At 38.9% G+C, this 15553-nt stretch overlaps 1 protein-coding gene, 1 long non-coding RNA gene and 1 pseudogene across 2 annotated transcripts; 2 read left to right on the top strand and 1 right to left on the bottom strand.

Annotated features, from left to right (window-relative positions):
• Nucleotides 1-521: 521 nt before the first annotated feature.
• LOC133718658 (hexose carrier protein HEX6) lies at nt 522-2731 on the bottom strand. The gene is made up of 3 exons (XM_062145521.1): nt 2450-2731; nt 2042-2364; nt 522-1759 (listed from the first exon to the last, which is right to left on the bottom strand). Exons 1-3 carry the CDS (start codon nt 2577-2579, stop codon nt 686-688), a joined length of 1527 nt encoding a protein of 508 aa, XP_062001505.1. The 5' UTR covers nt 2580-2731; the 3' UTR covers nt 522-685.
• Nucleotides 2732-4225: 1494 nt separating this feature from the next.
• On the top strand, nt 4226-7075 carry LOC133715781 (uncharacterized). The gene is made up of 3 exons (XR_009849211.1): nt 4226-5200; nt 5288-5420; nt 6400-7075. It is a non-coding gene; the product is annotated as an uncharacterized LOC133715781 (long non-coding RNA).
• A 4782-nt stretch (nt 7076-11857) lies between these two features.
• On the top strand, nt 11858-14030 carry LOC133713773 (uncharacterized; annotated as a pseudogene).
• The last annotated feature ends 1523 nt before the right edge of the window (nt 14031-15553 follow it).

Below are 15553 nucleotides of genomic sequence, written 5' to 3' on the forward strand. Positions count from 1 at the left end.
ATTGAATATTGATTTATTTTGTGACGATTTATTTGGATTTTTTTGTAATGGATGTGACAGATACTTAACAAATGCAACTTCCCAAAAGATAAACAAACAAATACAAATAGGTCTAGTTTGACCAAATAAATTTACATTGGTCAACTATGTTTTGGATGAAATGGTTGTTACATTGGTCAACTATGTGGTACTTTTTAAAATTACTTGGAGACTATTTTACCTTTAAGTGTATATGGAGAAAATTCTTAATTCTCCATTACATTTTTTCTTGATAGTTCTCTCAAATTTTCAACTTAGATCGTTTTCTTCTAACAAATAAAATAAAGTAAAAATAGAAAGTTTACATTCAGTCACTATATATGGTGGCATACTGAGTCTCTTCAGCAGTGATCCGAATTCAAGTTGTGGCATGGTTTTGGAAATATCAAGTTAGCATGGCTTTGGAAGTTCATGTACTAATTCATTTATACCTTTCAAGTGGTGGATATGATCATAACTAGTTTAGTTTTAACTAAAAAGTATATCAAAATGAAAAGAACATTGAATTTTAGAATCAGGCCATGCCCACAAAAATGTATTGGCCCCATTCAAATTCTGAATTAGTGTAATGTGAATTTAGAATCATATTTTGGACCATTGATATATAGGCCCATTCAAATTCTACATCCCTAGTGTTTCTTCATCGTCAAGCTTCATTCTTGGTGTCCTCCTCGCCAAACTCCCCAACAATTCTCCTCCAAAACCAGTGCTCCACCCACACTGTCTCCATCTTCTCAATCGGCACATTCTTCGTCTCCGGCAAAAAGAAGTACACAAACAGTGTCATCACCATCACCCAACCTCCGAAAAAGAAGAAAATCCCAGCCTTGAAGTGGCAAAGCATAGCTAGAAAAGTTTGAGCAACAATAAAAGTGAACAAAAAGTTCACCACCACATTGATACTTTGCCCAGCTGACCTAATCTCCAGTGGGAAAATTTCACTAGGAACCAACCATCCTAGAGGTCCCCAAGACCACCCAAACCCGGCTACGTATATGCCAATCAAAACCAGTACCAAATATGCATACCCTTTGCTCACTCCACCATGATCACCTAGTTGAGTCGCCATGACTCCCCCAATCATCATTTGTGACACCAACATTTGAAGGCCCCCAACTATGAACAAGACCCTTCTGCCAAACTTGTCCACTATAAGCATGGATATGAAGGTTGTGATTGTACCGACTACACCAGTCATGACAGCAGACAAAAGTGATGCACTTTCACCTAAGCCAATTGTTCGAAAGAGTATAGGGGCATAGAAAGCTATGACATTGATTCCAGTCACTTGCTGGAAAAATGGGATGGCTATTGCCATTACAAGTTGAGGCCTATACCTTCTCTCTAGGATCTTCCTAAAAGGGTGTTGGATGGTTTTGGAAATGTTGTTTGCTTTGATGAGATCTTCAAGTTCTAATTGGACATCTTCGACACCTCTGATGCGCCGCAACATTAGCATAGCTGTTTGGTGGTCTACACTGCGCTGAATTAGACTGTTGGGTGTTTCCGGAAGGAAAATTGCGCCGAGTGTTAAGATTGAGGCTGGGACTGCAGCAAGGGCTAGGGAGATTCGCCACCCCCAACCTCCTTCGATCTTTTCAGTGCCGTAATTGATGAGGTTAGCTGATAATGCACCAATGCCAACACTAAATTGGAAGCCATTGGTAATTGCCCCTCTATATTTTGATGGTGCCATCTCTGAAAGATATAAAGGAACAGACTGCGAAACACATTAACAGATTGACATTTTTTAAGGTTAGAATATCTCTGTCAAGGTAGATGTTACTCAATTTGAAGAACTCGTGAATCTTTTCTTAACATACGGAACATTTTTCCATTGTAATAACGTAACATGTCAAATATTTACTAGATTCAATTCTTTTGTCAGACTGAAATGAATTGGAGAAAAATGTGATGTAGGATTATATTCTAATTCTTATGATTAGACTTCACTCTCTAGTTATTGGCCTCTTATGTCCACATAAGCAAAATCATGCGGTACCTGATTTGCAAAACCAACCCCAACACCAAGCAAGATGCGTCCTAGGATCAGCATGTAAATGTTCACAGCCGCACCGTTTAGAGCAGAACCGGCGAGGAATGCAGCACCGCCGGCAAGGATCGAAGGCTTGCGGCCATAAGCTCTAGTGACGGAACTGGCAAAAATAGAAGCTGCAAGACCAGCTATATATAGTGATGATGTGAAGGAGGTCAACAGCTCGCTATCAAATGTACAGTAGTTGCTGATTTTAGTGTCCGATTTCATCCGCCTGTATACCTCCGGGAAGAACTTTTCGAGAAATGGCTCCATTGATGTCACTCCACCTTAGTTCACATATCAATCCAGAGTTAAATTTCTTGCACAAGTCTAGTGACTAACAAAAATAATGCAAGTGAAAAGAATCCGGACCTGAAATTCCAATATCGTAGCCGAAAATAACACCTCCTGTGGCGGCCATCATACAAGAGAGGATGACAAATGGTGTCACCTTGCCATTGTATTGTCTACCTTCACCTGTTAGTGCTACTCCGACCGCCATAGCTAAGTTTCTTCCAAGCTCAGACAAGCACAAAGAGAGAAGAAGACTAGAAAGGAGTTTAAGTTGAAGTGTTTAACTTGTACATGGAGAAAAGTAAGAGCAGTCTTTCCTTGACTGGTTGAGATCAGGACGTGAGAGCAAACTTGATCTTGTGGGATATTCAAAGCTAGAATATCAAATCTTTTTGGACTCATAGGAATATGTACACTAGTTTCAATCATTATCACTATCAAGCTGGACCATTCAACACATGCTACAGTTGCCAGTTGTGTGTGAAGAGACTAAGAGAGCTAACCAGAGAACTACTTGTTGGGATAAGGCTACAAATTCTCAAAGAAAACTTAAAGAATGAATGGACAAAAGAAACTTAACCATGGTCCTAGTTCTACAAACCCAAATTATTGGAACAGAATCTGTATAAAATTTCAGAGAGTATTATTGCCCTTTAAGAAATGATTATGCTTAATCAAGGTCTTAGTTTCTATATTCTGTTGCATAAGTCTTGGTCATGTTTTGTCATGACAGAAGTTTAGGTTTAGGTGTCCAGTAGCAACGTGACACCAAGTGCCGGCCGGATTAATGTGACACTTTGTGATCGGGCTGCTCTATCGCTAGTTAACATGGTGATTTCTTTAGAAGCATACTTCTTCAAACCGTTTCGTGTAAACTACTTCAAAGTTTCATACCAAAAGAAAAAGTTAGATATCTGGATTATAGATTAATGGGCCACTTAAAGAACATATCCTAGCTATAATATGTTCAAAAACTTCAGTTCTAACATGCTTATTATGTTGTTCACTAAAAAAGCCATGCCTCCGACGCCGGAGACTTGTGAAGAATTTGCAGAACAGGTAGAAATGGCGAGAGAGGGGCTAAAAGTAGTAGGAAGGCAACAGAAACAAAACCAGACCATAAAAGTAGAACTCCTAACAAGTATTGGAACCCGTTTGCTAGTGGAATGCCTACAGTGTATCTTATTGGGCCTGAACTCTTTGTTGATTTGCAAGACTATGACTATGCCAGAACGGGCCAGTCTGGTTTTTCACAATATTCATTGAGAGGAAACGTATTTAGCCCAACTGAAATTGCTTCCATAAGTCTGTTAAACTCTCATCTATTATGTATGGACATCAACTGGGTTGGGCTTCAACACATCAACTGACCCAAAAACATAGGTTGATAATTGATGAAACCATTTCCGGCCCACCTTACTCATTAACCAATCCCCTAATCTGCTAGTTGGGTTGGTCGGTTTGAACGGTTGACCCATCCAGCCTTACAATAATCGATAGAAAGTATCAAAAAGACTAAAGGATGGATAATACAGGTACCACCGTACCACTAGACTCCCTAAAAATTTGTAGGTACCAAAAAACGCATTTCGTGATAATTTAGGTACCATATAAATATTTTACCATATTTAAAGTCCATAACGTTCATGATTCTGTTTAACACTATCCTAAGTAGCATGTAGTACCTATGGAAATATTAAGCAGGATCGTTCTCATTAATCATATGGAGGTATATAGGTGTATGTAGACCCCGTGAATTTCCGAACGTCACTTTTTGACGGGATAATTTTTCGCGACCTTTGTTTGGCTAAAGAATTTTGGAAATAGTTTGGGCTTGGGCCTTGGGCCCAAGAATAGTGTAAGGTTAGAGTCCAAAATTTACTCTGGACACCCAACCGACGGGTATGCTAGTGAACCTAGCCCAATAAGTTAGTCAACCTTTGACCCAAACCTCTTCCTTGATCCAATATGGTCCTTGTAGCTCATAATGACATCTTTGCATAATTTTGAAATATACTTGTGCGTGCGTTTACGATTTTCTTATTTTACCTTTCTTAATAATTGGCGAAATTTCTGCTCGCCTTACCCGAAGCTTACTCGTCAAGCATCTCACCGACTTTCAAAAGCACAATTTATTTACTCCTTCAAACTCGAGCAAAAAAAATTCCGACAAAACTTACTTTACCGTTTTCCTATCTAAGTACCAAGTTTGGTGAGGCCCAATCTTTATTTGGTCATGCCAACATTTTAATTTTTGAGTTTCCTTATATTTACTTATTTTACTTTTATTTTCCCCATCCTCTTGGTTTTTACAATTTCTTACTTTTACCCAAATTTATCTGCCCAAAGCTGAGCCTTCTCCTTCACACGCAAAACTCAGCTTTTCCTCTTTCCTTGTTCACGTCAGAGTTGGACAGAGAGAAAGGGAGCCTCGTTCAGCTCTTCCCCTCCACGTTTCCATCATGCAAAGGGCAACTCCTCCAAGAACATCTCCTCAGACCTTCAAAAGAGAGAACCCAGGCCATAAATCGTCACTCACCCTTCTCTCCTCACATTTCCTCTCGTCCCTGGACACATCAGTCTGTTTACGAGCCCAAAAACACCTAGTTAGAGACCTCCGATGAAAAAACTTTCTTCACCAAAGTTGTTCGTCTATGTCTCCTCTATTTAGCCTCAAAATTTCAGCTCCGTCGGAGTCGATTTGAGTCCTGTACACCGCTCGAAGCGGAAGCTGTTCTGAAACGAGCCTGTTCCGGATTTCTGCTTGAATTTCCTCTCTTGCTCTATCCGAATCCCTCACATCTTACTTGAGACTGGTACAAACACTTGGTAAGATTCTGGAACCATCAAGTTCCCCTTTGTTTCCTCGATTTTAGGCTCAATACGTTCAAAACACCTCATTCACACATTGAGCAGTCTCTGTTTCACTTTGCATGTTCGAGATTGAGCGAACTTCTTGGCCTGTGGATGGACTCGATCCAATCAGCTCCCTCAGCTCTCTTTCCTGTTGAAATCCTCAAGAGAAGCTCACCTTTTTGATTAGTCTTTGGTGAGTATCATCCTTTCCTTAACACTATGTATTTTTGGTTGTTGTTACAAACTCTTGCAGATTACAACTTGTCACTATTGTGGTGGGAACCTTGTTGTTTTAGCTTAGAACCTTCATTCTTTCTGATGTGTTGGGGGTATGCTAAACCATGGTTATTTTGAACATTGAAATCATGCTTGATCAAAGAGTTTATTTGTGTTACGGTTGTCCAAACACCATGTCTTCAAAACATCATGTTAGTGAGCTACAAGACCTTCCCCTTATAGTATTGAAGGGTGACTGAGACTTTAAGTTTTTAGAAGCTTTAGATACTTTCTATAGGTGTCTTAGAGTCTACTTAACCAGCCATTTTGGGTACCAAAAGAGCTTTACACAAAAGAACCAGTTTCTGCAGATTTTCAGTTTTCAGTAAAATCTGACCCAGTTGCATTCATTTCAAAACTGGAGCTAAACCGTTGAGAATTTGGGGTCAGTTTCTTCTAGAGAAATATATTAGACAAATATATGAACGTTCCAGAATTTGAATCACCCCAAAAGCATTTTTCTAGAATTAGTTATGCAATTTTGAAATAGGGGGACAGAAGCTTGTATTTCTGGAAAGAATCTGCACATTGTTTTACTTCATCCTTTGAAACCTTTACTCTTTGTTTGGTTTCACTTGAAATTCAATAGCCATTTCAATCGTACTGAGTTGGTTGACAAGCCATCCTTCTTTCAAAATTTCTCAAGAATTTACCTCAAGTATTTTGAACAATTCCGTGACCCTTGACAGCTCCTTTAAAACTCTGTTTTCGGTTTTCAGCAACCTGTCTTTTAAAAAGTGTTCTTACCCCCTCTTCCTAACAGCAAACTCCTTATTGGAACCCAAATGGTCAGGTTATTAGTTAGCAATTAAGTTAAAGGAAATGTTTTCTTCGGAGAGTATTGAGAGTGAATAGCTAGCCTAGTTTATCGTTATTAATGCCGCTTATTAATCTAGGCTTGACATCGTGGTGGAATCTTGTGAAGTTGGTGGTTGCTACAAGGTTGCATTGAGGCCAAGTGCTGCAAGAGAAAGCTCGAGTTCCAGGTAGGGGATGCCTTTAACTCTATCTATGCTTTTCTTGCATATACTATGTTTTATATGAGGCCTCTTGCATGGTTTTTGGAAATTATCTGTTTTACAATTGAAATGGTTTGCGTGGATTGGATTGATGTGTTGGCAATTGATGGGGATGTAAGGAGAGGTCAGTTCCTCCTTGAGCCACCGGTGGTGGGCAGTGTGCACCATGCCCTTGTTATCTCCCCTTTGTCTCTAGCCTTGTGATTAATGAATTCCGGAAAGTGATTGGCTAGATGGACGGTTGTGATGGAAGTGTGAAAGATGATCAATTGCCGTGGGATTGTAGTTACGTGGTGACGATCACGTGGAAGCGCAAACCGGTTTTATCTACTTCTTTTATTCAAACAATAACTCATGTTTTTAAACTTAGATATGGGGGCGGGCATGGGCAATGACTGGATGTAGGAGCCTAACCCCTACTTTAGTTTGTTTTGCAGGCTGTTGTTGTTGAAGCTTGGGCACGGAGGATAATCCTTGGAGGACACAATTTGTTTTACTCTATTTAAAGTTTATTTCCTTTCGGCTTGCTTGATTTCACTAAAATTTTGTAACATTATGTATGGTTGATGATGTGTGTGCTTGCTTACCACCAAAGTGGAACCCTAGGGTTAGAACCTCCATTTGAATTTAGGTCCTAGTGGGCTAGACCTAGAAGACTCACATAAATTACCATTTAATGAACTTAATGCAAACTTGGGGCTAAGAATTAAAAATTGACATAGGTTCTAAAACTCAACTCAACACCACCTTCCTTTCCTCTTATTCGCCTAGTTCGTAATCTTGTGATTACGAGCCAAGCCCACTATACAAGCCCAAAAAATTTCGGGCTTATAGATTTCTTGTTTTCCCACCTAAAGGCCTTGTCTCTTTGAGGAATTCTAGGCCCAAAACACTTACTCCAAGTGTTGCGGGTGTAGGGTTCCTTGGGGAGGCGGCGCTGTGGTAATCCGGTCTCCGGGTCGCCACAGTGTACATACGTGCCGATAGTAACCAACCCAAGATTCAAGGATTGGTTATCCACTTTCAATATTTGTATCATTTTCAAGCTCGAACTATATACATTTACGAATTACCGTCTTCTTTCTCATTTTTGTCTTAGTTACTTTTAATTTTTAACATTTATTTACGTTTAAGTAATTCAATTTAGGGATCCGGATCAAATACCCAATTTTAACCAAAGATATCCCCACTTACCCCACTAACGGTTTAGACTTCCCACTTACCCAATTTAAGACAAAAAGACAAATTTCACCCCCAAATAATTAACAAATTACAAGCTATCTTTCACTGAGAGCCTGAGATTCCCGTCTCTCTCTCTCTCTCTCCTCTCCCAAATCCGATTCCAGTTCTAGTTAGCATCGCCTCCGATAGCCAAAGATTGAAAATGGAGCCACTGGCACAAGGACTTCGACTTCCGGCACAAGCACCTTTCACCGGAGGCTTCCGGTTTCGATTCCGGAGAGAGAGAGATGTGTGGTTCGATTCCGGTCCCGGCGACAAGGTCGAAGAATCCGATGATTTGGGCGTGGGATCACCAGTCTTGAGGCGGATGTGGTTCTTGAGATGGATAAGAGCTTTCAGGCGATTGGTTGTTTTGGTATGATTTCGGAGACTGGAAAGTTCATCTATGATGATGTTGAAGATCAGACGGAGCAGGTTCTCAAGAATATGGGAGAAATACTGAAAGCAAGTGGTGCTGATTAGATGCCAAGATTGAAATTGAGTGCATTGCAGCACTCTAGCCTCATAATATTTAGCACTAGTTTTTCAAGAGCTTGCTTTCCCCGTTGGTTCTGTATGATTTGCAAGTAGGGCTGTCAATTTTGACACAACCCGATAACACGACTCGAAACCCGCACGATTAAAAAGCGGGTCAACCCGCCAACACGAAGTGAACCCATATAACCCGATTATGATATACTTCTTCTTGAAATTTTGGACGTTGGGAGTATTTGATCATAAGATTAGACAATTTATATTTTGCTTTATAATTATTGAATTTAATTATTTATGAATTATATATAATTATTTATATTCTTCGTTTTGTGGAGTTTTTAGTGAATTTAATCAATTTATACATTTTTTTAGTTAAATGGGTCGCTTGTTAATCCTTAATGGGCCATTTTGTCTAACATGACACGACCTATTTATTAAATGGGTTAAGTGGGTTGGAAATGGGTAACCCGTTTAATAAATAGGTTGGGTTTGGGTTTAAATTTTTGACACGATTATTAAATGGGTTGGGTTTGGGTTTATATCTTGTGACACGACAAATACCTTGATCCGACACGAACCCAACCCGACACGACCCATTGACAGCCCTATTTGCAAGTACAGTAGGCTTTTTTTTTTTTTTTGGTTGAGCAAACAAGCATAGTTGGGCAATAATCATTTTATTGGGGCAATACACTTATTCTTGAGGGCAATAATAATATTATTGAGGGGCAATAATCATATTATTAGGGGGCAGTAATGTTTCTACTGGGGGGCAATAATCATATTATTAGGGGCTACTATGGGGCAATAATAATATTATTGGGGAACAATAATATTCTCCCGTGACCTATGAGATATCCGATGAGCTTTTTGAGAACTTCCGACGACTTGTGATCGGTAAACGAACTCCGGCGACCGGTAACCGAACTCCGGCAACGTTGACCAGATTCCGGCAGTCGGTGACTGAAATCCGGCGAGCATTGACCGGACTCCGGTCAAGTCTCCGTTGACTTCTCTCTAAGTGACAATGGGAGGGAGGGCAAAATTGTCTTAATAATATACACAAAATAATAAAAAAAATATTTAATTGGGTATTAGGGCAAAAAATATGTAGTTTGTTGGGTAAGTGGGAAATCATATAAGATGTTTGGGTAAGTGGGATAAATGAAGCTCAATTTTGGGTAAATGGACATTTTCCCTTCAATTTAAATAACTGAATAGTAATATGCATGTCGCAAACAGTGTGCATGCAACGAACTATTCACAGGCTTGCGAAGGTTTTAAGCAGGGGCGTAGGGACATTAGGGCGAGAAGGGTCAATTGACCCTTCTCACTAAGCTGCCATTGGTTGAAACATTTGATACTTATATACATACTTATATTAAATATATTAGTTTGACCCGTCTGACATGTCCCATTCACCCATAACTCCACAGTTTGGACGTACTCCACCATCTTTTAATTTTTTTATTATATTTTATTCATATGCTCTTCATTGATCAATTAATTAATGACAGTTTCGTTACATATATACACTACAACAAAAGTAGGCTTTTACTGCGCGAAATTTACGGCGCACAAAAAAGCACGCCGTAAATGACATACATTTACGGCACACAATTGATGTGCGCCGTAAATGTATATACATTTACGGCACACAATTGATGTGCGCCGTAAATGTATATACATTTACGGCGCACATGTATTGCACGCCGTAAATGTTATGTGTGTTTAGTCTTTTACGGCTCACATTTCTTGCGCGCCGTAAATGTTACAATACAATTACGGCCCACATCTCTTGCATGCCGTAAACACATATACACATTTACAGCACTCATTTTCTGCACGCCATAAAAGGCATATATGTTAAGTGTTTTACGGCATGCGTCAAGAGCACGCCTTAAATGCTATAGCCCGCCCATTTTATTAGCTAAAAGTTGAATTTCCCTCTCCCTGACATTTTATTAGTCGCAAACTCCATTTTCAGTCCTCTTCTTATTCTATCTCTTAGAAGCCGACCTCTTCTTCTCTCATCTCCCCTTTCCCCTCTTCCTCTACCTCACTCTCTCCCCCACTCCCCACTCATCATCTCTGCCATTCAATTCCGCCCCCTCACGCCCTCCCCGTCTCCACTGCATTCATCGAACACCTTCCGCTTGAGCAGGAGGAGGATTGGGATTTGATCAATATGGCGCAGAGCGACGCTTTCTATCTCTCGATCCACCGAAAACCCAAGAAATATGCAGAAGTTCGACGTCGACCCAAGGACCGATAAAGCTTCTAGTCGATGACGGTGACGAGGAGTAGCGATGTGAGCTCGTCGGTATCGTAAGCCCTCTTTCCATTCATCTGAAAACCCTAAGTCCAACCAATCAAACCAATTGTTCTGGATTTGTAGGTGTGAGCATCGGAAAGGCAGGGTTACCCCAGGGTATCACCAAGGCGGCGACGACCCGGTTCTCTATGTCGGTGAGGATAGATCAGAAATCAGGGATTCAAGAAGAAGTTCCTCAAGGAAAGTGAAGGATTTGGAACCCTCGAAGAGCAGTCACGAGGTTGAAGGTGCGTGAACTTCACTCTGTTTTTCTTTGTGCTTTTTGAATTTGAATTTGAGCTTTTCTAGAATTGTTTTAGTTGCATTGGATTGAAGTTGATTGCGATTCTGTTTGAATTAAGTACATTACACAGTTCGATTTGAGCGGCGATAGGGGGACAAAATGGTAGAGGTGAGGATATTTATCGCCGCTCACCTCTGTCATTGAATTCCTGCAGTATGGTCAAAGCAATTGTGAGCAAATGCACTTCATTTTATTTTTAAAGCGCAGAACAGAAAGTATTGTTAGAATATAAAATGAAACTGACAGAATAGAGGAGGCTTTATCTCCTAATATGATCAAGATGATTTCGTGACTTTTACAAATGCAGAACCAAACATTAATCTTTTTATCAAATTACCTACAGTTTAATTCTTTGGTTAACTATCAAAGTGAAATTGACCACTTGAGAAGAATTCTGAAACCCCTTGATTCTTTCCAACAGCAAACCTAACTACTTTGAGCCCTGCAATCTAACCCACATTTAACAGGCCACTAACCATATCCCACACCCTGAGATTGACAACCACTTAGGAAAAATAAATTTAAACTATTTACCAGAACCAATTAGACTCACATGACTTAACCAAAACTACTGATGAAAATGTCCTCAGAAATCAAATTTTCTTTGTGTGAGAATAAGTAAAATTTCTCGTGCAGGGTAGAGAGGCAGGAAAGAAAGACCACTTAATCAATTAGCTCTGGTGGCTAAAAGTAAGCAGAATGGGGATCTTCGAAAGAAACAAGGCCTTGCTTGAGGAGTGATTGTGGAAATACCTTTTGGAGGAGGCACCTTTGTGGCATAGGGTGATAGGAGTAAATATGGACTAAATGTCAATGGCTGGTATGGCTAGACCCATGTTAAAGGTTCAAGTCAAAGCATGTGAAAAGACATACGTAATGTATTTTTTTTTCCTTTTTGGAGTGTTGTAAGTTGGTGGTGGCTGATTGGAAGGGGGGAAAAAAAAGAAGAGGGCATTGTTTCCCAGATCATAGAGGCTGTCAATCAGGGACAATCAGAAACTGCGAGGTTTGTAGATTTTAAGTCTTAAGTCAAAGCATGTGAAAAGACATACCTACTGGAGTTTTTTTCCTTTTTGGAGTGTTGTAAGTTGGTGGTGGCTTGGAGAGGGATGCTAAGGGCTTGAATTTAGAAATTTCAGGGACATTTATATGTAGTTCTTATAAGTTTTCTTTTGATTTCATCCAGCTGATCAAATTTGAAATCATTCGTTCTAAGGTTCAAGTGCTTACTTGGTTGGCAGCTCATGGGAAAGTTAGTACTTGTGACAATATCCTTGAGGTATTGTCAAAGATGGAGGCCATTCCTTCATGTTAATCCTCAATTGTCTGTTGTTTTCAAGGTAGGGGAGAGGGTGGTGGCCATGGACTGCCAGTGTCTTGATGTTGCAAAGGTATAATACTTAATATCTTTAGCTTATGTTTCTAAAGTACTTTGAACTAGCAACTTTAGGCTTCGATGATGATGTATTGTTCTCTTTCTTTCGACCAAATCAATCGTATTGTATCTGATGGTAACTTTAGGCTTCACATACTCTGGATTGAGATTGGCATATTTGTGTAAGTCATATATGATTTGATTTACTACTGTGCAAGTGTTCATACTCACAAAAGTAAAAGGGTTATCTTATGTGCCTTTACTTGGTTTTTGCAGGACCTCATCAAGCTTTTACTAAAGGCATTTCGAGAGAGTAAAAGAGTTGGTAAGTTGAAATAATTCATTGAAACCATGTGTAGAGAAAGGCTAGTATTACATTCTTCAGTAATGCCAAAATAAATGGCCAAACCCTAATGTTGTTGTTAGCTGTTGCTGTGTGGTGAATAAGTCATTTGTTTTTCCATATACAACAGGCAAGCTAGAGGCTATGTTGCTTGAGGCAAAGGGATCCTGGGTAGAGGCAGAGAAGGCTTATCTAATATGTGAATTTCAATCTATCCTTCTTTTGCAGGTAATACATAAGGGTAGCTATGGCAAAGGCTCAAGGCAATACTTCAGGGGCCATTGAATGGCTTAATAAATATCTTGAAATGTAAGGCATATATTAAATGCCTTGACAAAAGTATGTTCTATGTCTGAAAAAGTAAAAAGTTGTTGACTTGTCCTTTCCCTCTGTTTACAGATTTATGGCCGTTAATGATGCCTGGAGAGAGCTGGCAAAAATCTGTCTCATTGCAAATGTATGTTTCTACAGACTTAACGAAGTTTAGTGGCTTCAATTGTCTATGCTTTGTTCTGAATTGATAAGTGAGTCTCTGTAAACTAAGTACAAGCAAGCTGCGTTCTGCTTTGAGGAGCTGATATTGGCACAACCTACCACTTAGCATATGCTGATGTATGTTGCTTTTCCCCCCTTTTCTGGTCAAGAATTACAGTTCCTTTGTGACACTTTGTATATAGACACCCAGTAACCGAATTGCAATCAATGTCCTTGATTTTAGTTGCCCTACTATTATCTGTTTGAATTGGCATGATGTGAAATATTCATGGGTTGAAGACTTGAAGTAGTGTAGTGCATATCCAAAATGACCATGATTGCATTGCCTAACATACTAAATACCTGGTGAAATCAGATGAATCAAATCTCTGATGTTTTTCTTTTTGTGTTTAACAGATTCTTTACACTTGGTGGATTAGAAAACATACAGACAACAAAGAAATACTACGCATCTGTTATAGACTTGACTGGGGGCAAGAATATCAGAGCACTTTTGGTATTAACTTGGTGAGTTCTTTCTCTCCCCTCTTGAGGTGCATTAGTTCAGAAATGCTCATCTATATTGGATTGCTTCATAGTGTAGATCATTGGTGATCCTGCTTGTACTGAAAACTCGTCTCTAGTTACATTTCTCCTTTTTCTCTTGAAAAATTTTATTCTTCCTATTCTAGATTATCAGACATGGGCTACTGAATTGTTTTGAATCCCTTCTTTTCTTTGTCTTATGACAAACTGGAATGACTGAAAGCAAGTTTTAACTCCTGCATGCAGTGTACTTCTGCCATCGCACAGCTTGCGATAGGAAGGAACAAGGAGAGCTTGGAGCAATGTTGTAGTTAGGTAACTTCAAATATGTTTAGGGTTTAGGGGGGGTTTAATTGATTGATGTAATGAGTTCTCATAATACAGTTCCAATTGTTACTTTGTACATGAGATTAATTATAATGAGGGTAATATGAGTAGACAGTTGAGCAAAAAGTTTTTTTTTTTTTTGTTTGAAAAGACCTCATTTACGGCGCGCAGAGTGTGCCTTAAAATAGGAATTCAGTCACTCTTTTACGGCGTGCATGGGTATGCCTTAAATAGAAGGTGTTTTACGGCATGCAATGTGGGCCGTAAATGACCTCAATCACATTTGTGGAACCACTTTTATGGCGCGTTAATTTTTCTTTTATGACGCATTTTTGCGCGCCGTAAAAGACTTGGGGTCTTTTACGGCGCCAGCATTTACAGCATGCTTTTGTACGCCGTAAATAGGCTTTTACGGCGCACATGGTGGGCAGTAAAAGACCATTTTTGGTGTAGTGATATTTAGGTTTATACACTTATTTTCTTCTCTCCTGCTCATTCTCTGTTCTGTCTTCTCTCGTCTTTCCACTTCTTCTCCTATGAAACGCAAGTCGAAGTCTGCTACTCTTTCTTTGATTTTTAGTAGATTTATGAATCAAGGCAACATTAATCAATATATAAGGTAATTCATCAAATCTTAATTGTAATTGTTTTATAAAAAAATTGTTATTTTTGAGTATTTTATGACTTATGATTTTTTTTTCTATCAAAAGAATGACATATAGACGAATATATGTAATTTTTTTTTTAACAATCAATATATACAATTTTAATGTTATTTGATGAAGTTCATTTTTGTATAATCATTACTATTTAATTCTGACCCTCCTAGCTAACATTTCTGGCTACGCCACTGGTTTTAAGAACTATATACAAGTAAAGGTTATAAGTATTAGTAATGTACTCTAATACACTTCTCGGTCTTGATGATCGACCTTTCTCAGTGATTAAACCCATCTTTATTCTTGGAAAATATTCCCTCCCTCGCCTGGCAAGGAATGTTATCTTCCATGCAGATTATCTAAAGCTCATATGCATGGAGTCTCCAAGAATCATTACAAAATCCCTAACTAACTTCTTAACGCAACTGAAAACTTGATTCACCCAACTAACTAGTTGAACATTTTGTTTCAAAATTTCTCCCCACTTTCTCCTATTATATTTTGATCTTATTCTAAAAGTCTTTTTAGTTGAACTAAAATCCACACAACAATTTACATAAAAACAAATTAATGGGATAGATCCGGTGGGTGAGATTTCTTTTTCAATGGGATTTTTAAACACTTCCATAGATCATATATAAATCTATCGACGTATCTCCCTCATTAATTTCAGTTGAAAAATACTAATGCATGCATGTCCAACCAAATCAAACGACGGCAATATATATCTTCAATTAGTTTATAAACCTAAAAATAATATTATTTTTTTTAGATTATAGTGATCGTTGGATTTATATATGATTAAACATTTTGAAATGGCATGCATGGAAAATGGATAATTAACGACCAGTAACCGCCATTAACGGCTGAATCCATGGAGAACCTTTTGTCAGGATCAAAGATCGTCATCCAGAACCTTACAATTCCACCGACAGTCCCTTCTTTTCGTTTAGAAAATGAATTCAGATTATTG

The sequence above is a fragment of the Rosa rugosa genome, chromosome 6, assembly GCF_958449725.1.
Source record: "Rosa rugosa chromosome 6, drRosRugo1.1, whole genome shotgun sequence".
Taxonomy (NCBI): Eukaryota; Viridiplantae; Streptophyta; class Magnoliopsida; order Rosales; family Rosaceae; genus Rosa; species Rosa rugosa.

Coding starts and splice junctions, on each gene's coding strand:
- LOC133718658 (XM_062145521.1), bottom strand. CDS start 2,579: ATGGCGGTCGGAGTAGCACTAACAGGTGAAGGTAGACAATACAATGGC. Junction 2,365..2,449: donor CTACGATATTGGAATTTCAG/GTCCGGATTCTT, acceptor ATGTGAACTAAG/GTGGAGTGACATCAATGGAG. Junction 1,760..2,041: donor GGGTTGGTTTTGCAAATCAG/GTACCGCATGAT, acceptor TGTGTTTCGCAG/TCTGTTCCTTTATATCTTTC.